Raw genomic sequence first — 27,721 nt, forward strand, 5'->3', positions numbered from 1 at the left:
GACTTTAAATACATTTTGCTTTACAACATCCATCAATAAACATTAGCCTTTAAAATTAATTGGTATCCGAGCGTGCATTATACTTTTTTCTTGTGAATGGTTATTAATTCTGAAGAGACTGCACCTCCAGATGTAGATCATACTTTGCTGTCTTAACAATTATTAGTCCTTGAATAGGCTTCATTTTACAGCAATGATCCAACAATGATCCAACTTTGTTCTCTCAAAGACTATACAACTTTGATGAGGCTTTGTTTCTCATTGGGCATTACTTCATTCATCGCCATCGATTAAGTGGTCAAATCCCCTTTGCGTTGGATCTGTTAGTTTGAATCAAATCTCTCTCACAATGATTATCAGACTTCAGCTGGGTTATGGGACTTCCTTTCCCAGCATGCACTAAATATTCAAGTCTTGCACTGAATTGTCCCAACATGCATAATTATTTTCTCTCACAGTCTTTGCTATTCTTTTCAACCTTCAATATGGTTTACATGAATGCTAGATTGTGTTGCCCAAAAATGGTGTCAAATGCTTTCACTTCTGTTTGAGACATTGATAGACCATACAACAGGTCTCTCCCAGCTTCTGTCCTTGAACCCTCCCTTATTGTGACGTACAGAGCATGCAGGATAGGATAAGGAATGGCTTGGCAGGGCTTGCGTGACCTGACTGTTTTTTTTGGATGAGACATGAGATGATGTGGAAGGGTATAATGTGCCAGAATGTGGGGTAATGCGCGGTACTGTGCCAGAGTGATATCTGGTATAATTGGGCATCTGTGATGTTAAGAGGTTCTGGTGTGATGTAGTGTGTTAGGATAGTTATGATACCATATAATGAGAAATAGCTTGGTGTGTTGTGGCATGACAGGCCACTTGTGATATGAATGGCATGGTGTGACACAATAGGGTACAGTGGGATCTCTTAGGCATAGTTTTAAGTGGTGGAGCCTGGTGTGACTTGATGGGTGTGGCAGGGCAGGGCATGCAATGTGATGGTATGAGAAGATCATAAGAAGTTCTGGACTATGAGCAATGTGATGAGGCATGGCACAATGTGTTGGAGTGTTTTGCGATGTAATGATTATCTAACTCTCTGCTTTTCCTTCTTGTTTCCATGGTGCTCTCACCATCTTCCTGATGCACTTCATTGTTTCTCTCTCCGCTTAGCCTCAACTGGAGCACATGTCAGAAATGGCTTCTTCATTCTCCTCAACTTCACCTTCATTCAATATTCAGTGGCTCTTTCACTGTGCAATGTTCTCTTTGTTATTTCTTTCATCCCAGTATCCTTTCAAGTGGCAACCTTGGTCTTGAGGTCTTTTTGTGGTTGGAGCTCAGAAGACAGCTCTTCTACTCTTCCTGGTCGGTTTTCTCTGTATTAATCTCCAGAGGCTATATTTCATCTCACTCTCTGATTGCTTTTTAAAAAACCCATTACTTTGTTGGTTCAGTCATGTTAAGAGGGTTTGTCAAAGTCACTACCTGGGGTAGCACTTGGAAAAGCCAATCTAGGATTAGCACTGTTTCTCACATTCCCAGTTGTGCAAAGTCTCTCAGTTAAGTGAAAAATAACCAAGCAGCAAGGCTGAACTAAGGAGAAAGAGGGCACTGCTGTGTAGTAAAATTCACACTTAGCAGCACAGGTACGTAACAGACCCACACAGGTAAGTTATACAATTAAAAATCTTTGATTCCAATACTTCACTAAGGCGCACTTTAGATAATGTACGGTAAATAAAAATACATTAGAACATATATACAACTCACAGTTGAGTTGCTCACCCCCTGAGGGTTCACTCTACTTTACATCACAGGAAATTCAGTCTTTACAGTTGGAAGGAAGAGATGTTATCATACCTTGAATTTAGGCTATATAATTTTAAGGCATCTAGCACCATTTACAAATATTTAGAAGAACAGCTCTATTCTTCCCTAAGTCTCTGTAATTCCTTTAGGTGTCCCCAAATGTTCCTGAGGAAGGAGGCAAGTAGCCAGGAGAGCACACTCATCTAGTGTAGGTACAGTACCACAGTTCAGATAGAGCGGGATAGATGTAGCAATGCACAAATTGGATCTTAAGGGACTTAAGTTCAGTTCCAGCATGAAGAGGAGCAACTACCACCCCTGGGGATTTTAACTAGGACCCACAGAAGTACTGACCCAGACACCACCACCCTGGTGTGATCGAATAGTGCTAAAGTAAGCATTAATTTACGCCCAATGCAAAACCTAGGTGGAGGGTGGCAGTTCAACAGATACAAGGGATCTCAGGCCCCCAAGTCCTTAGCAAGTTATGAAAGGTATCATGGGACAGTAAATCACTGGAGGTTGCAAGGGTCATCATTGTAGTCACTGTGCAGGGTTGTCTGGTTACAGGTTCAAGGTCGGTTACCCCCAGTCATCTGTAGATTCCTCTGGAGACCTTACACTGTAAGGGGAACACCCAGATTTGATTTCACGTTGAAGAAGGTGACCCTGACAGAGATCTTCATGGATGCACTTCTTATATTCTTGCATTACAGGGTAAGGAGGCACTCGGCAACCCAGTGGTTGATCTTCGGTCATCCTGCAGGTCCATAATCTCATGAAGGGCAGAATTGCGGATTTCCATAGTCCCAGCAGAGTCTTGAGAATGCTTATGATGAGTTCCAGTCAGTTAGTTAGCCGGATGTCCTTGCAATGATGTATGTCTGGTATCCAGACATGCAGAGCAAATGCAACAGTGTATGCTCCCACGACGAGAAAACAAGTGACAAACCTCGAGTACGACAGGTGACTGGTTAGATAGGAAGGAACCTTGCAGAAGTCTTACCAGTCGATTTGAAGATCGAGGTTCGTGACACTGCAGCTCTTACTGGGCCACTACTGGTCAGTGCAGCTGTTTTCCAGCATCTCTTTGCCCTCTTCTTTATCGGATCTCTTCAGGTCCAGTGGTCAATTTGGTTCCTGGGTCCACTTCATCTCCTTATTACCAGACAACGTAATGGGGTGCCCCCAGCCCTACAATACGGACACTCTTCAACATTCAAATCTGGAGGTGGCTGTACAATTGGGGACAACCAGCCTCCCCTAATCTGCCCAGCAATAGCCAAATCTCCTAGACAAACATAGATTGGGGGTAGATAGTTCCCTCCCCACTTTCTGTCACCACACACACACAATGGAGGGCCTTTCTGGGGTTCTTGCAAGAAGCCTGACAAGGTGCTTGAAGAAAGAGAGCCTTCCCCAACGTGGGGAAGAATGGCTAACAAAGGACAGGCCATCTTAATCAGGACATAAAACAAGAAGGGGAGCCATTTTTTTAGTATATGGTTCCCTTGAGTGTGTTATCATGGTGATGCACTTAAAACGTAGGTGTAAAAGTGACAACTGCCACAAGCCTGTTCAGATGATGACAGGAAAGTAGCAAAGCTGCTACTTAGAACAAAGTAAAGGGGATATAAAGTGTTTCCACTGCACTCAATGGGGATGACTTGTGCTGCAATTAGCAAAATGCACTGGTAACAAAAGGGTGGTGACCACTCCTGTACTGGGGAGTCTAGGGACTAACCAGTGAACCAAAACCGACATTGCAACAGGAACTTTAGGGATCCCTGGAAACACACCACATCATTTGGGAGGTGCTGCTTTTGGAAAGCATCGAGTGAAACTCTAGGGGAGAGGTCATCCCTCCACTGGAACATTGTAAGTAGGGTCCAGTGGACCCACAACTGAAGTGTATGCAGGCAGTGAGTGAGATAAAAAGGTCTCACTCACCTCTGGAGTCAGAAAATAATCCCAGAGAGTCCAGCGGTAGTGCTGGGAGGCTCAGGATAAAAACGGTAATATTTGCAAAATAAACATCTCCTATAACAAGTCACATGGTAAACAGCATCAATAGCAGATTCAGGTTTTCATTGGTAAAGCTTCACTGGCAGGGGTCACTCGCTACAAGTCATAATAGCAAATTAGCCTAGTGCATTAAAAACAAGATACATTTGTTCGCAGTGATTTGTATAAGTCAATAGTTTGTCATGTAACTAATAAGTAAGATTATTACTGTAGATAATTTTGGGGTCGAGATTTGTGTTTGAGGTATTTTTATTTTCTGAATTATGACTGATTATTTTCCATCTATTTCTACTCAGAGAGCATATCAGGTAGGTAAATACAGATCACTCCTGATTTACCCGACAACCATCAACAGCTCCCTAACTCAAGGCGCCTAACCCTTGGCCCTCAAGACCCGACAAATCCTCACACTTCTTAAGAAACCAACACTGGACCCTGATGATCTCAGCTACTACCACCCCATTACCAATCTTCCCTTTCTAGATGGGATCCTCGAGAAAGCAGTGGCCACACAACTCCACCACCAACACATCAAAGCTAAAAACCTCCTTCCTCCCTACCAATCTGGCTTCAGACACAGATGCAGCACAGAAATGGCTAACATCAAGGTGATCGACGATGCCCTTAAAATCCTCGATGATGCCCATCCTTGCCTCCTAGTTCTCCTTGACCTCTCAGCAGCATTTGATACAGTAGATCACCAGACACTCACCAACAATCTACATTGCTGCAAGGGGTCAGCAAGATTGTCCCCAGCTGGTTCAAATCCTACTTTACAAACTGCCAACAGTTCGTACAAATGGATTGTTCCAGATCACCAACCCTACCCATGGCCTGTGGAGTCCTGCAAGGATTCATGCTGTCCCCGATGATCTTCAATCTTTACATGAAACCGCTTGTAAGCCGCCTCTCTCTACACAACATCCACATTCACCAATAAGCAGGTGACACACAGATCTACAGGATATCCTCCATCAAAGGCATCCACAGGTTCAAGGCCTGCCTCACAAGGATCCAGTCCTGGATGTCCTGTACTTACCTGATGCTCAACCCCTTCAAGACTGAATTCCTACTGCTGACTAACAACACCAAGTACCGTGACATCCAGACCTGGCTCCCTGCTATAAACCTCAAGGGATTCACACCCCAGCTGGCTCCCAGTGTCAAGTCCCTTGGGTTCAACATTAATAAACACCTCACGTTCAAACAGTGCATAGCAAGGAAGACAGAAACGGCCTGGTACAAACTTTCTCTCCTGCAGAAAATCAAGCCCTTCATCCCAGAAAACAACTTCAGATCCGCTGTCCAAGACTTGGTCCTCTCCCACATGTATGTTAGTAATGCCCTTCGGGAAAGGCCTTCCGACGACTACCCTGGACCACTGAAATGTATCCTCCATGCTGCAGCAAGACTCATTAAAGTACTCTGCACATTCAACCACATCACCCCGAAACTCATTGAACTGCACTGGCTCCCACTGCAAGCCTGTATCATCTGTGCTTATTTATGGATTTCTAATGTGTCATAGCCTGCAGGCATCAGGGCTCACATTTACACAGGACATTTCAGAATAAAACGGAACAATGAACAATCAGAGATCAAGGGAAAATGTATTCAAACAATAGTATTTTAAGATTTTTTTCTGAAGACTCTTCATTTTTCCTTGGTGCACAAGCTCAATGGGAGGGTATTCCATACTCTAGTAGCTCTGAGGGGGAATGATCTACCCTTTCTTCTAGGTCCTTTTGCATGGGGGCCAGTAAACAGTTGTGGTGTGCTAGATGGCAGGCTTCTGCTGGAGTTACATCATGTCAACGATTGCTTTAAGTAATCAGAGGCATTGCCATGTAAACATTCATGGGGAAGTGGGAAAGTGAGAGAATTTTGAATTGAATACTCTTTTTCCACAGGCAGCCAATGAAGGTCCTTCCAACAGTTGGTTATGTGCTCTTTTCTAGAGATGTTACATATTATCCTAACTGCATCATTCTGGATAATCTGGAGTTTATGAAAACTAGCCTTACTGGCTCCGCTGAGCAGAATGTTGCAACAATACAGGCTGGGCATTATAATAGCTCTGACTATAATCTTACGTGAAACAGAGAATTAATTTGGCGCAGGACTTTAAGATGATAATGGCAATTTTTAACAACCTTATTGACATGTGTATCAGAGTTGAGCGATGCGTCCATTACAGTACCTAGTGATTTTACTTCTTTAAACACTGGAACGAGACAATCGCCCACTTTGAAACTTGAGTATGTCTGATTAAGATTGTCCCATGATTGTTTGGTGCCGAAAATCATAAGCTTGGTTTTTGAGCAGTTGAGGCACATCCACTTGTTAACCATCGTTCCCTGATGGATGCGTAGATGGAACAAGGACTTGCCAAATCTGTAGCATAATCTCCACAAAGGTCCATTGGAAATTGGAAATCATCAGCATAATTAGTAAAGTGGAGGCCTTTTATTTCCAATTGTTTGCATAGAGGTTTTATGTATATATTAAGAAGAGTCGGGGAGATACAAGCCCACTGGGCAACTCCATAGTTGATTGGGGCTGATTCAGAGCAGGCATTACCCCAACACATTCTGAAACTTCTGTCGCTCAGAAAGGAATGTATCCATCCGATGGTATAGTCAGAGCAATTCCCAATAATTGCCAGTGTTTTAAGCAGGCGTGAGTGGTCTAGTAACTCGAAAGCTGCTGAGAGATCAACAGCCCTGTTTTTCTTTCATCCAACCTTTCCAGGATTTGGGTGTGCAAGTCAAGCAGGGCACTTTCTGTCCCATGATTCCTTCTAAACCAGCACTGTGGGATGCCACTGATTTCGCAAGGTGGGTCTGTCAAATTCTGTTGCATCATCTACAAGGCTGTCATCCTGAAGTCCCCAAGCTACCTCACTGAGAAACCCAGCATCTCTCGAGGCCACAACCCACCAGAAGTAAGGAAATGTGCAGACTTGAATTATGACAGTTCTGGAAGGAAAAAAACAGAAGACAAGCCTTCTCTGTTTCCGCTGCAATACTCTGGAACCTCCTCACGGTCAACATCAGACTTGCCCAATCACATCTGCAGTTCAGGAAAGAACTCAAGACCTTACTTTCCAAGGAATGGCTCCTCCTTATAACCATGGGCCACACAACCTGCACTCCCGACTCTACCAGAAACTCTGCGATCTGCCCCTGTCTTCCACCCTGGCTGCCACTTGCCCACGCTCCCCTGTTAACTCCCCACTCCTTTTTTCTCTACTTCCCTCACTGTGTTCTTCCCCTTATGATTGTAACACCCTCCATTGCTTCCAAAGCTAGGTCTTTGGTCAATAAATACCCTAATAATAAAATTAATAATAATAATAATAATAATAATAATAATAATAATAATAATAATAATAATAATAATAATAATAATAAACATTTCTGGGTGGGTTTCTGTTGAGCAACATTACCTAGCAATTTACTACATTCACATTTACTTTTGTGCAAGTAGGTACCATCTGTGATCTACAGTGTACACAATGCAACACACTTACCTAGGGCCACCCTGGCAGCAGAGGCATCATAGTTGATCCAAAATGAGACCCAGGATAGAATGGTGATGAGGATTGACGGCATGTACGTCTGGAGGATGAAATATCCTATGTTCCTCTTTATTCGGAAGCTCAGTGATAACCGTGGATATGAGCCTGTAAATCAAAGAATACAATAACTGTCAGATGAATGGGGATTCACAGGAGTCAATGGACTCCACTATCTGCATTTCTGAAAACCTAGTGGATTCTCATGAGGATGGCTAAAGTGATTAGGGAAGGGGGAACTGGACTCAAGCCATGCTAAAAAAGAGGACTTTAAACCATCATTCACTGAAATGACTGAGAAGATAAGGAGCTGAAACTCGAAGTGGTTGGAACCATTTGAATCCTGACTTGAGTAGATGGAATTCATAAACTGTTTGATCAACCCGGCTTGATATTTTGCTAGCATGTTCTGCTTTATTTTTATTTATTTAAGTTGATTTTGTGGTTATTTAATGTTTTCTTCAATCATATTGTGATACTAGTTCTCCATTTAGATTTGCATGCATTTAGTCTGATTCAAATAACTAGATGCCCACTGGTCAAACTAGTTTGAACTGATTTAAACCACAAATGAGTTGACTCAAGCATCTCAAAGCTCAGTTTCAATCCCCTCACAAGTTGGGTCTATAGGGCTTCAACTACTTTAATTTCATTCCAATTATTGAGGTGGTCTTAATCTTGATGTGCAGCCTGATATGGGTCAGCACTCTTAAAGTGTAGTAGTCCAGAATGTCATCTGTTTTATGTGTGAGGTTATGAAAGATTGTCAGTAATCTGATCCAGGACCCTCCCTTCTGAGGATAAATCGTTGCACAGTGAAGTCTCTCTTCTGGAAGGCATTTTGCAATTTCTGTTTTTGATGAAGTATAGTATTTGGTATATTTTGGAAGTGACCGTTTCAAGCAAAAGCTTTATATTTTGGAAACTTGGGTTCAGAATGAAGGGAGCATTTCAGTAACATTTCAGTAGCTGCTCTATTGCAAATACACATTCTGAAATTAGAGAACAAATACAGTGTCACGGTACTGGCCTGTTTTCTCGCAGGTCCATTTGTTCAAGTCCTATGTAATCTTCTCTTTTTCTACATTTCGCCGCAAAAATAGATGAAGGGTTAGGTTTAGGTATAAAATAGGGTGGGGGATGTGGGAAGGTTGTGGGGGGGGGGTTCCCCCTGCTTTTTGCTGTGAAATGTGTACAAATAAATTTCAAACAAATGGGACTCGTAAAAATATTCTCAGGCAAACATCATGGAACCCACCATCATAGCTGATACTAACGATAGAGACCATCTGCACTACGAAAAATGCTCCAATGAGCAAATAGCATCTTTTATATGTCTTGCAAAACTTATATGATATGTCTAACTTCAAACTGAAAGTTACATATGCAAATTTCCAATCTATTGGTCTTGAGTTATATTTCAACATTAGGCAATAAAATGTTGAAAGTAATATGTAATTTCTTTTATTTTGGATATTGTTTAATACTTCTAAGCAGTAGGGAACCGAGTGGAGGGATGAGTGGGGCAGCTTGCTCCCCCAGTGGCACTTTTGTGGGCCAGACTGTGACATTTGGGAACAATGATTTATGTCATTTTCCTGCCATCGGGACACCTTTGCTGTTCGGCACCCTCATTACTAATGAGGGTGACGTACTGGAGAGGGATCCCGCTGGCAAGACAATGAGGGTGCTCCTGCTCAGCACCTTCATTGTACTGTCAATGGGACACCTTTCTTGTTTGGCACCTTCATTGTCAATCTGCTCCTCATTGTCAATATGCTTGTCATATGCTCCTCTGAGCCAGAGCACACGGCAAACAGGTGTCTGTGTCCTGCCCCGCTCTGGCCCAATGCAGCAGCCTGAAGCAGTGTGGGACACAGACAACACTGTTGCTGTGTGCTCTGCATCTGAGATCTGAGCGCATTCACTCCGACTTCAGAAAGAAGTCAGATCATTGATTTCTGGAGTCGGATGCACTCTGACTATAGAAAGAAGGAAATGAACGTTCTTGTTGAAGCGTGCACGCCGCCCTGCGACTAGAACGTTACTTTCTATCTGACTCCGGCCCCACTACGCATGACAGGAAGGCAGGAAACTCTGCCTTTCTGCATAGTGGAGATGGCAGTTGGCTGAGCACAAGAGCCGACAGGCTGCAGTCGAAGCCAGGCCTTCTTCTTCGAAGAGACAGAGCAGCACTGGAGCAGTTACGAATAAAAATGTTTTTTTATGTGCGTGTATGCGCATGTATTTGTGCTATGCTGTGTGTTGATGATGTATGTGCAGTGAGTGAAGGTTGAGTGACTGGGTGGGTGTGTGCATGTGTTTGTGCTGGGCTGTCAGTGGAGGAGCTGATATTTTGCAAAGGGGGTTAGGGGCGGGGGCGGTGTGCCATAATGGCAGTGCCACTTTTTAAATGGGCATCCATCCACGATAAACTCACCATTGCGTTTGTTATTACTTGGCTAGACTATCATTTGTGGGCAGCCAGTCTAGCCCTTTCTTACTGTGGCATGATGATGTTTTTTCTTCTGGGCATGATAAACGGTTGGTTTATCGTAGACAGATGCCCAGAAAAAATATCATGATTTCCTGTATTTTATTATGATGCTGTTGGATATAAATAAAGCAGATACTGTCATGCCTGCTAACTTGCCCTTTGGAGAAGACTATTAGAATGAGGGTGGCTTAACACATGCATGAGCCTATAATGATTACACAATTCCAAATAATGAAACCTTGGAAGTCTAATGCCTTTGCATCAATTGAGATTTGATGGAAGCATTCCTATAAATTAAGCACTGTGATATAGGTGTTTAAAGATTAAGACGTCAGGAATCTTGCAAGAATAGGGTTCTTGCTGCCAATGAATGATAGAAGCAAGTTGGATATATACGATTGTGAACACCAAGAAATACTATGACTAGAGACACTAGTCTAGATGTGGCACTCTTAGAGGGGGTTCCTCCCAGAAATGTATAAAGACATTTAATGAAAAAAGAAAAGTGAATCAGGATAACTGCATTTAGTTATTATTGTATAATTGAACATTTATTTTTGCTAATGGTTTGATATCAAGTTTAATGTGGCAGGTAATAGTAACCCTCTAGATCGCAGTTTTCAGACATGCTATTGCTCATCCGTTACACCATCAGTTACCACATCCTACTGTCTCTGCCTAAGCGTGTATCTAAACATCCATGCAAATGACTCTCAAGTGGAGACATGATCTATATACTCTCTCCCTCTAGATCAGCCATCTGCAACCTTTGGCTCTCCAGATGTTTTGGACTACAACTCCCATCAGTCCAAGCTAGCATAGTCAATGGAAGGGGTTGTGGGAGTTGTAGTCTAAAACATCTGTAGAGTTAAAGGTTGCAGACCCACACTCTAGATACTCAAACACAACTATGCATTTTCCAGGTTGGCCATCCGTCAATAGATACATACTTTCGTGCACCCAGAGCCCCCTTTCGAGTAATTAATGTGATTTGAGTCTCTTTATGCTGGCCCTACTTTGAAGGATGGATGTATTCAGCAATTCTGCACCTTGAAACATCAAGCCCAAAGTCCATAAAAATCCCCGTTTAGTGATCTAGTCCTCACACCAAGCTTAAGCCGGGGTGCCTTTCAAGTGGATCTATTTACAGGTTGAATGAAATGTCCACCGTGACCGTAGTGTTCTGTCTTTAAGTTATGTAAGTTATGTTTCTTAATTCATTTACGAAATCTGTAAGAACACTCAACGTTCTTCACTGTGAAGTTGAACATACATTTTACTCAGCAGCATTTTTACCCCAATAAGACTGACCACATGGCATTACTTTTTATTCCAACGGCGGTAAATTACCTTTTTGTGTGTGTTTTCTGGTCCTTCCTCTTTTGGTTTTGAGTAAGTGTTTGGGATATGAAATCTATGCGAACCCTATGATGCCCCGCACCTAATTCGTGTTGTGTATCTTGCACCATATAATGTGGGGATACAGCAGCTACGTTCCTGTGGGTGCGCAGTGGTGTACCTCCGCAACAGGCCAATCTACATGCGGGACATGCCTGTCATGGACTTTACATAAAACTCCTCGTGGTGGGCTTTAGGAGGGGGTGCACCCACCTGTAGTGAAAACCACCTTTTTTGAGACCAGCCTTTGCTCAATGATGGTGAACTGGGGAAGCTCCAGTGCTTCTACCCCCGTCACAGCCGAATTATCTTCTCCTTGCCAGAAAAATTCAATGTCGTCTGTCGTGTAGCCATCTGAGGGAGAAAAACAAGAAGTCTGTGTGTGAAACTGACAGCAAAGTTAAGAAATGCGTCACACTGTGCCTCTGCGTCACCATTCTACAACATTTAGACTGGAACTTCACTTCTAACGCCATTAGCTCCCAAAAGAGGTAAACATTCATTTCATGTTCAGTCTCCTTGTTATTTACTTCTTCCCCGGAATCCACTGAAGTTCCAGCTTGATCTGGTTATATAGTTCAGTGGGCTAAAGGCCTGCAGAGAAGCCTGCAGTTCACATGTTTGAGTAACTGAAGGGCCTGTAAGGCCTATCGCCCTTGCAAGGTTAATAAAGAATCCGCTAAACAGACGGGTCAATGTCTTCTGCAAGCACTTGGAGACAATTTCGAGTTCTGAGTTCTGTGTATGTAAACAATTATCATTTCAAGGACGTCAGAAACCCTGCCATAATTATTGTTATACTTTAGCATAATTGGAAGCAGCCATTGCTACTTGTACTTTAGGTGAAAGAGATTGACCAGGTAAAGCGCTGGAGATAGAAACTCTATCATGCAATGGCCACTTGGTGTTGCAGGCGCTGGGGACTGAGGGCCTCTCACTGAATACTGCCTCTTAGTGCTTATGAAGCTCCCATACCTGACTGTGATGGGGGCTACCTTCACACAAAACTTAATGTGGTTTAGCGCAAAATCTATCAAATGGGCCGGTAGTGCAACTGAACATTCCCAACAACTTACTATGAGTGGGGTGACAGCCAAGTGTGGTTATGCTTACACCAGGCCACTCATTAAACCCCATCACTTTTTAGAAAAGATAACATATTTAATATGTAATGTACACAAGAAGTATTAGTTCACAGAAATATGCTTAGAATCGACGTATGAGGGTTGAACACATGCTTGGGTTGTGCAGGGGTATTTAACTCCCCTAGAATAATTGAAAACAGCTGGCTGAATAGCACCTCGGATTACAGAAATATCAATTGAAGGCATTGCAACATCCTGCAACATCTGGGGTCAGCTACTGACCGACCCAGGCTATCGCCTCCTACATTTAGCCTCATGAGGAAGCTTGAACCTATGGCTACCTGCGCTCCAGCCTGACTGCAAATAGGAGGCGGACTTTTGCCACAGTTCTGTCAGTTGACTGGAAAAAGGTACTGTATTGGGAAACTAAAACAGGAAAATATGCAACTCCTAAAAAACAAAAAAAAAGTAAGTACTAAAATCTTGTTTTGAATATGCATCCACTACACAACATTCATGTGATCAATGTTCTGCAAAACCCTTTTCATTAAGTTTACTTGTATTATCTCCTGATTGACTAGGCATAGTATACATGGGCACATTACAAGTAATATAACTTATTTAATAAACGCATTTTTATTAACTGTATTTTTTTCAAACCTTAGTGTCTGCAAAAACATGTAATCACACTAGTACAGTGAGCCATTCCAAGACCTATGCAAGAAACACAATGCTCACCTTTGATTGCCTAGGATAATTTGTAATTCAAGTAAACGATATATATAATGAAGGACCTATCTATAACCTGCTATGTGTTTTATCCTATGTAAGACCAGACGTTATAGCAGTTTCTTTGTGGAAATGTGTGTGGCCAACATTATTATAATAAATGTAATCAGTAGACTTGATTCCAGGACACCTGCAACCAAATGCATAGGATCTCACAATAAAACATGTTTGCCTGCAGAATTAATTTCACATCCTTTATTATACACTTCCTACTGAAAGAGGGCGACAGACAATGCGTTCCGCCAAAGCAGCAGATTTCTCGAAGTAAAAGATGTATACTCAAACATCGGTAAGTGCACCGAGTATCAAAGACTTTTTCCACTGTCCTTGATGGCATCATGTGTTGCTACTATTAAAATACAACAACTTTGGGTGGTATTTCAGCAGTAAATTATGGCAGAATTACTGTAACTGGCTCTTGGTCCGGCGAATTTACCAGCGGATTACAAGTGATGGTGGCAGTGTTGGTCCCCATTAATTAGGAGTTCACAGGACTCCATTGGGGGTTTTGTCAAAATTACTGCTGGCGGAATTACTGGTGCAGGTATTCCGCTGATTTTGCCAATTTTTCAGTGGAAAGTGGGAGGATTTACCCCAAGCATGATGCTAGAGGTAAACCCCCACTCCACGGCCAAACTCGTAGTATGGCGGAGCGGGAAAAGTGGCAGTAATTCCATTACCACAATCTTTTTTCTGCACCACCATACTCGTAATGAGCCCACCTTTCCAGACTTCAGTCGATTCAGAGTTTGCCAGTACTAGGCCATCTTCTTTTTATAATATTGCAATACTTCCATTGAATGAATGCGTTGGCACAGCCTACCATGAACTCCTTGTTAGCATATCGTGAACGTAGATGTGCCATCTCAATCTTCATACTAAGTTTTAGGATGGTGTAAGCATCTGTTTTTCAATGTTATTTAACAGTGTTGTCTCATTTACCCTTGTTTTCAATGAGTGGAGCCAACAAAGTGGCCTAATTTCCTAGATTTTTATTTGTATTTATTTGAAGAACAGTGATATCAATTTCAATCAGAAATGATTTATAATAACACATTTACAGATGGTAGAATCAATCACACAAAATTTGCCTGAACAAGTAGTGCGCCCGTTTATGATGGTGTAAAAATTAGGACATATACCAGGGAGAAATCAGAAAAGAGGTGAGTTGTAAAGGTAATATTACCTTAAGGGGGCACGTGCTTGAAACTAAAGAGAACTCATTAAATATGCAAAATTACACTGCAACGCGTCAATGGAGATAGTGGTGGGGCCAGGTAGGAAGGGTCTAAGAGAAAGTTAAGCTGACATTTGAAAAGATCTGCAGTTGTGCTGGCTTTGATTGTTCTGGGCAATGGGTTCCAGTGAAGCAGGGAGAGTAGAGAGAATGAGCAGATGTAGAGGAAACATAGTGAGGGTATGGGACAATGAGGATGAGTGCAGGGGAGGACCAAAGGGGAACAAGGCGGTGAGTAAACTGAGGTACAGTCAGGGAGGTATTGAGGAGCAAGACCATTAATAGCTTTGTAGACTAGGAGAAGGAACTTGAAAAGAGAGTGGTTGTGCGTGGAGAGCAAACCAGCATGTTGTCAGTAGGTAGAAGTGGGCTAGGATCTGTGTAGGTTGGACAGAGTGTGGGTAGCAAAGTTGAAGCCTTTTGTCTGTAGGGAGGAAGGAGTACAGATGAAGGCCAAGGAGTAGGCTTGAGTGGTAGTCTAGTTTGCTGAGCACAAGAGTGGAGATTCCAGTTTATGTAGAGTTCTTGGTAAGAAAAGGACACATTTTCTGAATTTTGCACAGGTTAATGCGAGAATCAAAGGCAGTGGTAGTGATGTAGTGATGAATTGGTGCAGTTGTAGATTGCTATCAAAGAAGACCACCAAGATTGTGAGCCTTTGGTGAGGGAGCAAAAAGGTCAGGCGGGAAGGAGATAGCCAAGGGATTGCATTGGAAATGGTAGAAAGGTTACATCCATCTTTGAAGAGTTCAGCCTGAGACAGCAGAGAGCTGTGCAGTGAGACAGTTCATGATCTATTCAGAGATAGCTGGGGTGAAGGAGGGAAAGGAGAAACATATATGAGTGTGAGCAAAAAGGTGATTGTGAAAGCCAAATGATGACATTAGATTTCCTAGGTCAAAGGTATAGAGGGGGAAGATCAGAGGTCCAAGGACTGATCATTGGGGGATGCCAACAGGGAGATGGGTGGGGTCACAGTCTTATGAGTTCCAAGAGATTTTAAAGGATTGACCTTCCAGGCATCAGGTGATCCAAGTAAGAGCAAATTTGTGAAACCCAAGGTCATGGAGAGTGAGGACGAGAGAGGAGTGGTCAACAGTGTGTGTCAAAAGTAACATAAAAATCCACAAGGGTGAGTATAGAAACGAGTTTAAAGTGGTGGGCATTAACTAGAAATTTGGAGACATGCATGAGTGCAGTCTCAACAAAGCGTTTACTATGGATGCTAGGTTGATGTGGATGGATCTGCAAAGCCATTATCCTTAACGTACTTAGTGATCCAGTCGAAGACCACCCAATCAATGGCTATTAAATAATGGTGAAGGGGAGAAACTGGGAGATAAGTTTTCTTGGCCATTTGGGTCACCAGAAGGTTTCTTCAGTAAGGGTAAGACAATTGTAGATTTGAAGGAGGCAGGGAAGAGTCCAGCTGACAGAGAGTGGTTAAGGAGCTCAGAGAGATAAGGGCAAGTGATTGAGACTATGGGCCTCATAATGATATGATATGATAGGTTATTTATAATGCGCTTAATACCCAGAGGTTTCTAAGCGTGGACCCGGGGATCGAACCCGTGTTGCTCCGTGTCACCTTGCTTCCAAGGCGAGCATGTTGCCGCTGAGCTATCCTCCCGGGACTTAGCTTCTTCTCAACAAACCCTCTGCCGCCAGAGTCATTTCTTTCCAGTGCCCGGCAATGGGGACTTACCGGGGCATTACAGACCCGGCAGTCCAGGTAATTCCCCATTGCCGGGAGCCGGGAAAAATTGCTCCCCATTCCCATTTGAGTCCCATTGGCCTCAATGGGAATGGGGAGGAGGTATGCATCGACACTGTATGCAACATCGCCGGTGCATGATATGATGTGATATTTTATTTGTATTGCGCTCATACACAAGTGTTTCAGAGCGCAACAAGGCAAGGGAGGGGAACAGGGGAGAACACAACAATGATCTTAATAGGCCCAGTGACATTGAGAATGCACAAGTGCATGGAAAAGGGAAAGGGGAAAAGTGCATAGAAGGGGGAGAGTAGAAAGTGCGGAGCAGAAGAGAATAGATACGTAATAATAAATAAAAATAAATAGATAATTGAGGCAATAAACAGTGGTAGTGCAGCCAGCAAGTGGGAAGTCCTGTGTTTACGACAGCAGACAGCAGACTGGGTAAATGTGATAAGTGCAGAAAAAGAAGAAAAAGGGGGCTGGTGGACTGTATGGATACAGATACAGTCCTCAGTGCAAGGGGTGGCCAGGATGCAGTGCAGGAGGGTGGTAGGGTAAGCAGGTATCTGTGCGCAGGAGTCAGAGGGTGACCAGGTGCACATTGTCAAGAGAGAGCAGATCAGCAGAGGAGAGGGGGGCGAAGGCAGAAGCAAAAAAGAAGGTATTGAGGTGCTTCCGGAACTGGAGATGGTTCTCTTCCAGTTTTAGAGTGGCAGGGAGGCTATCAAAGAGAGAGGCCCCAGACGAAGACAGAGATCTACCCCCAGCTCATTTCTTTGAAAAATGACTGACCCTGAGGGAGTTAGAGGTAGAGGAGCGAAGAGCTCGAGAGGGGAGGAATTTGCAGAGGGATAGCTGAAGGTATTTTGGTCCCAGGCCCCAGAAAGCCTTGTGGACAATGTAGATGGTTTTGAATTTAATCCTTGCATCCACTGGGAGCCAATGTAGAGATTTCAGAGCTGGAGAGATACGATCCCAGGGCTTGAGGCCAAGGACAAGTCCCGCAGTCCTGTTCTGGATTAGTTGCAGAGGGCGGAGAGTAAAGGCAGGTAGATTTAGAAAGAAGCTGTTACAATAGTCCAATCTAGAGAGAAACAGAGCTTGGGAGACTGTGAGCTTCTGAGGGAAGGGGAGGAAAGGCAGGGTACTTCTGGGGAGGTGTAGTAGGAAGTTTGACTTTTTCGAGACCTCAGAGATGTGGACAGAGAAGGAAAGTGTGGAGTCAAAGATGACCCCGAGGTTCTTAGCCTCGCTGGTGGGGCTAGGAGGAGGGCCCAGGGAGGCCGGCCAGAGAGTGAGGGGAAAGGCTGGTGAAGGTGTGCCTATGAGGAGGATCTCCGTCTTGCTGGAATTCAGATAAAGATCGTTGGCAGCACACCGATCTTGAATAGCAGTTAGGCAATCACAGATGAGAGAGGGGGAGGAGGTGGCCGAGGGCAGCCTAAAAATTAATTGAGTGTCGTCAGCGTAGCACTGGAAATTTGGGCAGAAAGTGGCAATGCAGTGGGCGAGAGTTGCCAGGTGTTGGTTGAAAAGCCAGGGCGAGAGGTTAGACCCCTCGGGAACACCACAGGTAGAGAGGAAGATAGATGATAGGAAGGACCCAAGTTGGACCTGGGAGGACTGATCAGAGAGGAAAGAGGTCAGCCAGACCAGAGCCTGATCAGTGATACCCAGGTTATCATGCAGATGGTTGAGCAGGATAGTATGGTTGACCGTGTCGAAGGCAGAAGAGAGATCGAGTAGGATGAGGACAGAGGGAATGTTAGAGTCAATGTTGGAGAGAAGATCTTCACAGATGTTCAGGTGAGCAGTTTCCATGCTTCTGGCCACTCTGAAGCCAGACTGGTGGTCATGGAGACAGCCAACAGAATCAGAATGAAGGCTAAACTGAGAGATGGCCAGCTTTTCCAGCAGTTTGCCCAGAAGGGGACTGATGGAAACTGGGCGATAGTTAGCCAGACAGGAAGGATCAGCAGAGGGTTTGTTGAGAAGAAGCTGTACAAGGGAGTGCTTCAGAGGGGAGGGGAAGGATCCTGAGGCAAAGTAATGGTTGCAAAAATCACCAAGGGCTGGAGCGAGGGTGTCAATGTGGTCCTTGATGGTTTTAGAGGAACAGGGATGAGGCTTTCATAGATCAGACTTGTCTAGCGACCCTATCAGAGGAGAAAAGAGGAAAGGAAGAGAACGAGGGTGGGGGGTCATTAAAGGGGGTCAGCAAGCGCAGACTGAGAGGGAATAGGAGGGGGAGTGGAGGAGAGGGTGGGCAAGATGTCCTTGGTTTTTGAGATAAAGTGAGAGGCAAGGGCGTTGCAGAGAGCCTGGGAGGCAAGAGGTGGGGTAGAGATTGCAGCAGGATTGGCAAATTCCTTGCAGAGTTTAAAGAATTCAGCCGAGTTGTTAGATGCCGCAGAGACACAGGCTTGAATTTGCACTCTCTTCTTGGTGTGGACTGAGAGTCGGTATTGCCTTTGGAGCAGGTGACCGGCCAGTTTGTCAGAGGATGAACAAGAAGCCCTCCATTTCCTCTCAGCCACCCTAAACTTACATTTAATTGTAGCTAGGTCGGAGTCATACCAGAAATTGCACTTGGCTTTGGACTTCAAGCGGATCCTCATGACAGGGGCAAGAGCATCAAGAGTATCAGAAATAGAAGAGTAGAGAAGGGACAGGGTTATGTCCGAGTGTGAGTCAGCCAGGGAGGAGTGGGGGGGGAGAGAAGGTGGCAGCGAAAGCCTCAACTGACACATGCTTCATAGGGCGGATGTCTGAGAAGGTAGGTGGCAGTGTTGGGGTGGGTTGTCTACTGTGATTTAGTTATTGGTGCATGCAGCATGGCTGAAACCCTAGGTTTAAATGGGAAAAAAAAATTCTGCTTGTGGCTGCAGCCCGAAGTGCTGGACGGGAATACAGCAAACCTGCGCGAGGAGCATCAGCAAGGACTGGAAAGCATGCTTTTGCAAACCTGACCTGTGTTTTACTTTTTTGAAAGTGTCAAAAAGTAAGTACACAAATCGTGATATAACTTTTTTGCCTGGGCAGTGGGCCTGGCCCTCGGCAAGGACAAATGTCTACTCTGATTTGCCTATTGGGGAATGCAGCATGGCTGAAGCCCATGCCCCATGGATTGTGGAGACTGGCCATGGCTACAAGCCATGAGCACTGGCCATCGGTCACATTATCAGGGTATAGTGGATACTGAACTAGGATGCAGGGTAAGTGCAGTGGATAACGGGGGTGGTATGGTGGGGCTGGGGTCATGGACGAGCCTCATGCCCTAGGCAATTCAACCAAGACTTGCATTCCCAGCATGCGATGCTGATAATGACACACATCAGTATGTGTTACAAAAAATATGTTTGTTAAAGGGGGTTTACAGTTCTTTCATATATGTTAAAAGAGGAATTGTTAATAACTTATATACAGTGATGTAACATCATGAAACATTTTCACTCATAAAAACCTATGAAATTCACAGAAAAAAACATGTCAAAGGGACACTATGGTTAAGTTGCAGTAATGAGAAACTATGCAATTCAGTGAAACAATGTTGTTAAAGGGACGTTATGGTTATAGAGGGCACTAGAGAGCCACCCAAGATTGCCACTTCCTGAGAGAGCTCCGCGGGGCTCTAATAAATCCTGTGACATCGAGGCTCCTGTGATGGCTGGATAAACCTAACCTTCAGCTGTGTGCATCCACAAAGTACTGCTGACAATTTTGAGACAAACCTCGTCTCAAACACGCGACCACAGCCAGAGATACTCGCCCTTGGATCCGGGGCCTGCTGGCCGACAGACTACGAGGGAGGAGCCCCTTGCGCGATTGCACTGCTGGACAAGGCGGACACTCGGCAAGAATAAAATCAGCCGGAACGAGCCCTGTGCCGCTCAAGAAGGCGGGAGGACGTGTGCGACCTTGCACCCGAGAGACGAGGCAGTCTCCGTCCCCGCAGCGTCCCGGTGCGAGAGTGGTGGGGCGGCGGATCGAGGCGCTGAAATCCCGTGACAACCCAGGTAGGAGCGGACTGCTGTACGGGCGTTCAGATGCGCGGCCGCTGGGTGGGCCGCCCTGTTCCTCCCGCCCCGAGCGGGACTCCTCCGCACTCGGCCGCGGAGTCGAGACACCCTATCAGGGAGACGCCAGGGCGTGGGAGCGCTCCCTCGCAAGGTCTCCGAGAGGGGTCACGCTCGCTGCCTTGGGGCTCCCTTCGTCGCACAATAACAGGCAGAGCACCCCCCGAGCCATCGGGCCCTGAGCCCCGGACGCGGCGGAGCCCGCGCGGGTCCCGCAAGCAGCTGCCTGCGTTGTGGCACGGATCGCGCTCACAGCACGAGGGAGAGACCCGCACTCAAGGCCACCTCCCAGCGACCTGGTCTACGACGCTCAGCCCGGCGGAGCCACCCCCAGAGCCCATCAGTCCCGACGCGGATAAGGCGAGACCCGTCCGGACCAGCTGGCGACTGGGGACCCAACATACAACAACGGCATCAATCCTGGAAGTACTGAGCATCAGCTAAACCCGAAGTTGACGTGCTTTGACCGCGGGGGCCCGGCGCCCTGATCTACGTCGCACAATCTCAACGTACACACTGCCCACCGGCACGACTGGCACAGAAGAGATCACTAGGCTCGGCCACAGTGCCTTCCAAAGACATACGTGACTCCCCGAATTCATCACAGTCACAGAAGCACTCTCGCAAGCGCACCAGCGAGCCTTGCATGTCCCGTGCTTGCTGCGTAGGCCTCGATACTACGCCCTACATACAGAGCACCCTCCTCATCAACCACTAAATAAATCACACTAACCTCCATCAAAAAGAACACAGTGTCACTGACGTCGGGGTCTGACCAGGTGCAGCTACTGACTAAAATAAACAAAACTTGGCTTGTCTCCACAGACATTCCCCTCAGGCAACCATGGGACAAGTGGATAAGACCCAGAAGAAATTGAATTTTGAGGCCAGCTCACTGAATAAACCCTCGTCCAGCAGCAGAAATCGTTGCACCTGAAACGATACCAACGGAAGACCAGACCCCACATTTAGACATAAGAGAGATTCTGATGGACCTGAAAGCGGGCATAAGAGGCCTGGGATGCAAATTAGACACCCTATCGACGAAGGTAGATCAGCTTCAGCATAGGCTCGATAAGCAAGCTGATAGACTCGACAATGTCGAGCAGCGCGTATCCGACCTGGATGACGGGACAGCGGCACTGACCTCCCGTGTCTCCACGCTTGAAACCCAGATGAAAGCAGTAGGTGCTAAAAATGAGGATTTGGAGGGCCGCTCCCGTAGGAACAACATTAGGATTATAGGAGTAAGGGAGCAACAAATCCCAGGTAAAATGGAGGACTTTGTGGAACAGTTATGCATAGCACTTTTTGGAAAAGAAATACTGTCCCAGCTATTTGTGGTAGAAAGAGCGCACAGAATCCCGAACACCAGACCAGCACCTGGCGCATACCCTCGACCGATAATAGCAAGGCTATTAAATTACAAAGATCGTGATGCGATGCTCAGGGCAGCCAGAGACAAAGGGAAACTTCAATACGATGGTGACTCCATTCGTCTCTTCCCCGATTTTTCACAGGCAGTGCAAACGCAGAGGAGATCATTCACAACATTCAAGCGACGCCTGCAGGATAATCATATCCTTTATTCCATGTTGTACCCAGCAAAACTCCGTATTCAACATGAAGGGAAGGTGCAATTTTTCAGTACCCCCGAGGAAGCCAGCGACTATCTGGACCAAACTGGCTGCAGGCCCTGCGGGAACAACCCGAGACCTCGTCGCGAAGATCGAGCGAGAAGAGACCCTCTGTAATTTACAACTCCAGTAATGGACTGACGACATCAGCACGCCTCCACTCTCTTTCACACTGACCATCGCAGGAACAAAATCCTGTTGCCAAAGGAGGCCCGGTACCTTTCTTGGCGGGCTACTAGCGCCCCTAGCGCAGCAATGCTTGCAACTCTGTTATCTAAGGGGGGATTACCGTGGGCCAGTTGGGGGTTGCCCACCCAGGGGAGGGAATCAGGTCCGACGCGACCGCTTTGCTTGCCCCGCTCTCACTCCACAACAATCATGCCGCACATCCTTGATAGCCTGGAAGCCAAGTCCCTCAGCTACTCCAACAGTTCAGGTCAGCAGTTTCACTTTCACATCCTGACATGCAAGAATCTACCTGGCTCTCGGAATGACAGCCACAACATTTAGAATAGCCACTTGGAATATCTGTGGCGGCAATCAACCGGCAAAGAACAGGAAAATCTTCCAGTATCTCCGTAGACATAAGATTAACATCCCCATACTCCAAGAAACCCATCTCCTGCCAGCATCAGAGTTGCAGTGGGCCAAATCCTGGGGATGCCATAGGTACTTTTCATCGTATTCGTCCTTTGCCAGAGGTGTCGCAATTCTGATTGACAGAAGGTCAAACTTCAGCTTCATCGAATCGCAGAAAGACACTGAGGGCAGGGCCCTGCTGGTGAGAGGAATAATTGCGCGAAGGGATGTCTTGATTGTGAATTCCTACGCGCCTAACACCGACGGACCTGATAATTTCAACTGGGTGATGTCCCAACTTGGAAAGATCAACACAGAAACAATCATATGGGGAGCCGATCTTAACACACCAATGGACCCTAAACTAGACAAATCCCATAAAACCACTGGGAACCAGTCCAGAGCCAGTATTCAAGTTCGTGAGATATGTCAAGCGTTTGACCTATCCGACACATGGCGACACTACAACCGTGATGCGAGAGACTTTACATTTTACTCGCCCGTTCACAACACCAGCTCCAGGATAGATTATATCATGGCATCCACCCACTGTCCGTTCACCTGGGGAATGAGTCAAATCCTGCCACACACGCTCTCCGACCACTCAATGGTCACACTTGATGCCTCCCTGATAGGCGCAACAGTTCCCGGTTTAAACTGGAGATTCAAGCCAGGCGCGCTTACGGACGCTCCCTTCACAGAAGAACTGCGTCAAGAAATAATATCCTTCATTGAGATAAATCATGGCTCTGTCGATTCGACCAGCACCATCTGGGAAGCACTAAAGCTCTCTGACAGCGAACGCCGACTGAAGGCACTAGAACTGAGAGCCGTCTCAACTCCAAGCCCCAAAATCCAGACAGAGCTGAAAGAGGAGCTTCAGAAGTTCAGGGAAACAGCCGAAAGGGAGCTAAAATTCCTTGACGCAAGCACCAGATCCGACAATATGGGGAGGGTCAGAAGCCAGGAGCCCTGCTTGCCCGACTTTTATCAGTAGACAAAACCCCAACCCGGGTGGAATGTGTCAGAGACGCGCATGGGCAGCTAGTATATTCAGAAGAGGATATCGCCAAAGCATTCCGCGATTTTTACCAGGACCTGTACAGCTCTAGAGGCAACTCAGACTCTAAATCTCTGCAGGAATACCTAGACGACATTGAACTGTACTGGGTGGAGGAAGTCCTACGAGAACCACTGAACACCCCGATAACGACAAAAGATATACTGGAAGCAATAAAATCCCTCCCGAGCTCCAAAGCACCAGGTCCAGATGGACTTACTGGAGAGTTTCACAAGACCTATGCAGGCATCCTTCCTCCTCTCCTGCAACGCGTATATGAAGAGTCTATTGAGAGCGGATGCCTTCCCCATACACTACGAGAAGCCAATATAATAGTGATACATAAAGCCAGCAAACCCGCTGATGAATGTGTATCCTACAGGCCAATTTCACTGATCAACCTGGACAATAAAATCCTCGCAATAATTCTTGCATCCAGACTCCTCCCCCTTATGCCAGCACTTGTAATTGGTGATCAAGCCGGATTTATCCCAGGGCGCAGCACCACCTATGGTATGAGACGTCTATTCGGCATCATTGAGGCCCTAGATCCAACACATCAAGCAATAGCAGTGTTTCTCGACGCCGAGAAGGCATTTGACTCTGTGGAGTGGGTATTCATGCTAGCGACGCTCAGACAAATGGGCTTCGGCAATTTCTTTATCATGTTAGTGTCTCTATTGTATAATGGACCCCGATCCTACGTCACACTGGGGAATACCAGATCCGCGGCCATATCACTAGAACACGGAACGAGACAGGGATGCCCACTCTCTGCCCTAATCTTTGCCCTTATTATGGAACCCTTGGCCTCAAGACTGCGCGAATTCCAAATACACAGAGGCCTCAAATTAGGTCCCCACAAATTAATTGTCTCCCTCTATGCTGACGATGTCATTTTATTTATCGACAATTCCCAAGAGAACCTTAACCCGGTAATGCGGGAGGTATTAAGGTTTGGGCAAATGTCGGGACTAAAAATTAACCACTCTAAATCTGTGATATTTCCCCTGACCCCTAATACAGTGCAATTTGCCGATGACCATGGTTTTAAATGGGAGAACTCAAGGGTACGCTACCTAGGTATATATATGTCACGAGACTATCACGAGATATACAAGGATAACTATGTCTCCACGTTTACCTCTATTCAGGATCGAGTACACAGGTGGAAAACGCTCCCGCTAACGCTGTGGGGCAGGACGTCCCTAACGAAGATGGTGATCCTTCCCAAGCTTCTGTACCTGTTTACCAATATTCCGCTACTCCTCCCCAAATCCTTTCTCCTGAAAGTTAAAACGGCAGTCCTGTAACTGCTTTGGGCAGGTAAACCTGCACGCGTGGCATACGACACCCTAGTTTTGCCAACATCGAAAGGAGGTCTTGCACTCCCGGACATAGAAAAGTAGTATCGGGCATCTCAGGCGCAGTTTTTAAGCTACTGGTACATGTCCCACTTCGTGCACCCACATGTGCAGGTGGAACGAGCTCTGGCCTCACCTGACTTACTCAGTGCTGTTATCATAAGCCAAATCCCAGTTCCATACAATACCTTAAACACCTACCATTACATGCTCAACCCCCTGACATCTGGGGGCCGTATATTGCATATCTGCTAAATAGTTCAGCCCCTTCTGATACTGAGAGTACCTGAACTCGAAATAGAATTGTGTGATTAAAGGACACTGTATATTCATGACCTCAGGTTAACTGGCACTTAACCAGGAATGTTCTGTTATCTGTTGTTGTGGACACAGATGGGGGGAGGCGGCTTTGCAGACGGACCCGTGGGCGGGAAGTGTTATGTTTCTTTTTCCTTTTACTCTGTTCCCTTCCTTTCCTCCCCTTTCTTCAGCTCGCCTTCTTCCTTCTTCCTTTTTCTCAATGTTACCACAGCACACCTTGATGGTGTCCTTGTTTTTTGTTGCTATGAAAATCTCGAAAAATAAAGTTTAAAAAAAAAAGGGACGTTATGGTTAAGTTGCACTGATAAAAACCTATGAAATTCAGTGAAAAGCTTTGTTAAAGGGACATTATGTTTAAAAGTAAAACCGAAAAAAACCTAGAAATTCGGCAGTTATCGTAAGCTAAGCAACTATAACTCACACCACCACTGTGCATTGTAAAGACTAACAGCCAGGACATCATAGATTACAAAAGAATGTCATTGATGACATCACCTATGACATCACATATGAAAATAATTTTGATGAAAAGTCCCTACAAGCGGTTGTGTTTATAATGTTGGTAACAATATGTCAGGGGTGATCGGGAAGACCTATCATGAACTACTTAATCTATTAAAGAATGTACTGATCTGAACAAAACATATTGGAGTGTTGTTAATACAGGACCCTAATCATGCATACACATAAGCAATGGCTGCAGCATGCACCATAGAAGTACAATATTTTTAATCTGGTAATTTTGGATAGCAAAATAATTAATGCTACCATATCAGAGTTTTCAGTAATATTAAACATGGAATAAATATCTAACAATTCAAGATTTACCACACACTTGTGTTAGTATAAACAATACACATGAAGACACACAATGCATAGAAATCAGAGGCACACACAGGGAAACTAAAGCAAGAGAGAAACAACATCACCAGAAAATGTCAATAATATGAAAGTTCATCTTCATGTATACAAATGAATTGTGTGTTTGAGGCCTGCTTATTGCCCAGTAAATGTGCACCATGAGCTGAGACCACACCCTGATGAAAGTACTTTAAGAACATATGCCAAGCTTAACGTCTAGATATACAGCATCATTTGACTTTCCATATTCTGATTGTCAGTGAACAAAACCACCTTGCCTAGATATGTCAGTGAACTTAAACAAGTGGCCTAAATATGTGATGTCATCATTGATGTCATCAATGATATTTGTGATGTCATGTTTGATGTCCTGGCTGTTAACAATTCAAGATTTACCACACACTTGTGTTAGTATAAACAATACACATGAAGACACACAATGCATAGAAATCAGAGGCACATACAGGGAAACTAAAGCAAGAGAGAAACAACATCACCAGAAAATGTCAATACTATGAAAGTTCATCTTCATGTATACAAATGAATTGTGTGTTTGAGGCCTGCTTATTGCCCAGTAAATGTGCACCATGAGCTGAGACCACACCCTAATGAAAGTACTTTAAGAACATATGCCAAGCTTAACGTCTAGTTATACAGCATCATTTGACTTTCCATATTCTGATTGTCAGTGAACAAAACCACCTTGCCTAGATATGTCAGTGAACATAAACAAGTGGCCTAAATATGTGATGTCATCATTGATGTCATCAATGATATTTGTGATGTCATGTTTGATGTCCTGGCTGTTAGTCTTAGCAGTGCACGGTGGTGGCGTGAGTCAAGGGTGCTTAGCTTACGATAACATGTGAATTTCTGTTTTTTTTCTGTTTTACTTGTAACCATAACGTCCCTTAAACAATGTTTTTTCACTGAATTCCATAGGTTTTTATTAGTGCAACTTAAACATAACAGTGCAGTGTCGGATTTTTTTAAATGGCCGCCATGTTGGATCCACAGAAATCCGCCCCTTACAGTGGACACGTCAGTGACCAAAAAGTCTGGAAAACACATTTCAGGTTATTTGGTGACCAAAAGAGGGCCTGGAAAGGGTGTGGGGATGGAATAAAATTGATATTGAGCTGTTTTTATAGGTGGAAAAAATGTGTGCAGGTGCCGCCGAGTCCACGGACATCACTGTTGACCACAGAGAGTGCCGTGAGAAGAAAGCATAGAAAACACATTTGGGGTTATTTTGTGACCGAAAGAGGATGCGGGAAGGGTGGGGGAGTGGAAAAATTGTAAGATGGAGCCATTTTTTAGGTGAAAAAATGTGGTACAGGTTTAATTCTATTGTGGTGGTTGTGGCCGCTGTAGGCAGAAGGGCTGACTGTTTCCGCAGACTACAACGATAGTCTGAGGACACTGTACTAACCATCCGGTTCCTTTAAGGGTGCCTGGCATGGAAAGGGGACTGCAGTGAACACGGGACAGTCATGAATGGCTGTGGACATTGGGAGACTGGCCAATCAGGTTCTGTGGCTGTGGTGTACATGAAGAAAGGGTAGCCAGTGTTTCTGTGTTGGGTGCAGTGAAGATGTCTGAAGCTATGGCTATGAGGAAGCAGAGTGTGTGGATTGTGGGAGTTTCTTAGATGCATTAATTGAAGGGTTACACTGAATCGTGG

The 27,721-nt window shown here is 45.1% G+C and overlaps 1 protein-coding gene across 2 annotated transcripts in view; it reads right to left on the reverse strand.

The window, feature by feature from the left end:
• The window catches only part of LOC138481138 (gamma-aminobutyric acid receptor subunit beta-4), an 839,960-nt gene that overhangs the window by 155,005 nt on the left and 657,234 nt on the right, over positions 1 to 27,721 (reverse strand). For both annotated transcript variants that reach the window (XM_069613063.1, XM_069613062.1), the window contains exons 6-7: positions 11,522 to 11,662; positions 7,369 to 7,521 (exon numbers count right to left, since the gene is read on the reverse strand). In XM_069613063.1, the coding sequence (XP_069469164.1) occupies positions 7,369 to 7,521; positions 11,522 to 11,662 (294 nt within the window). The remainder of the gene's footprint in view (positions 1 to 7,368; positions 7,522 to 11,521; positions 11,663 to 27,721) is intronic.

Source organism: Ambystoma mexicanum, chromosome 5p (assembly GCF_040938575.1).
Source record: "Ambystoma mexicanum isolate Mex_15411 chromosome 5p, UKY_AmexF1_1, whole genome shotgun sequence".
Lineage (NCBI taxonomy): Eukaryota > Metazoa > Chordata > Amphibia > Caudata > Ambystomatidae > Ambystoma > Ambystoma mexicanum.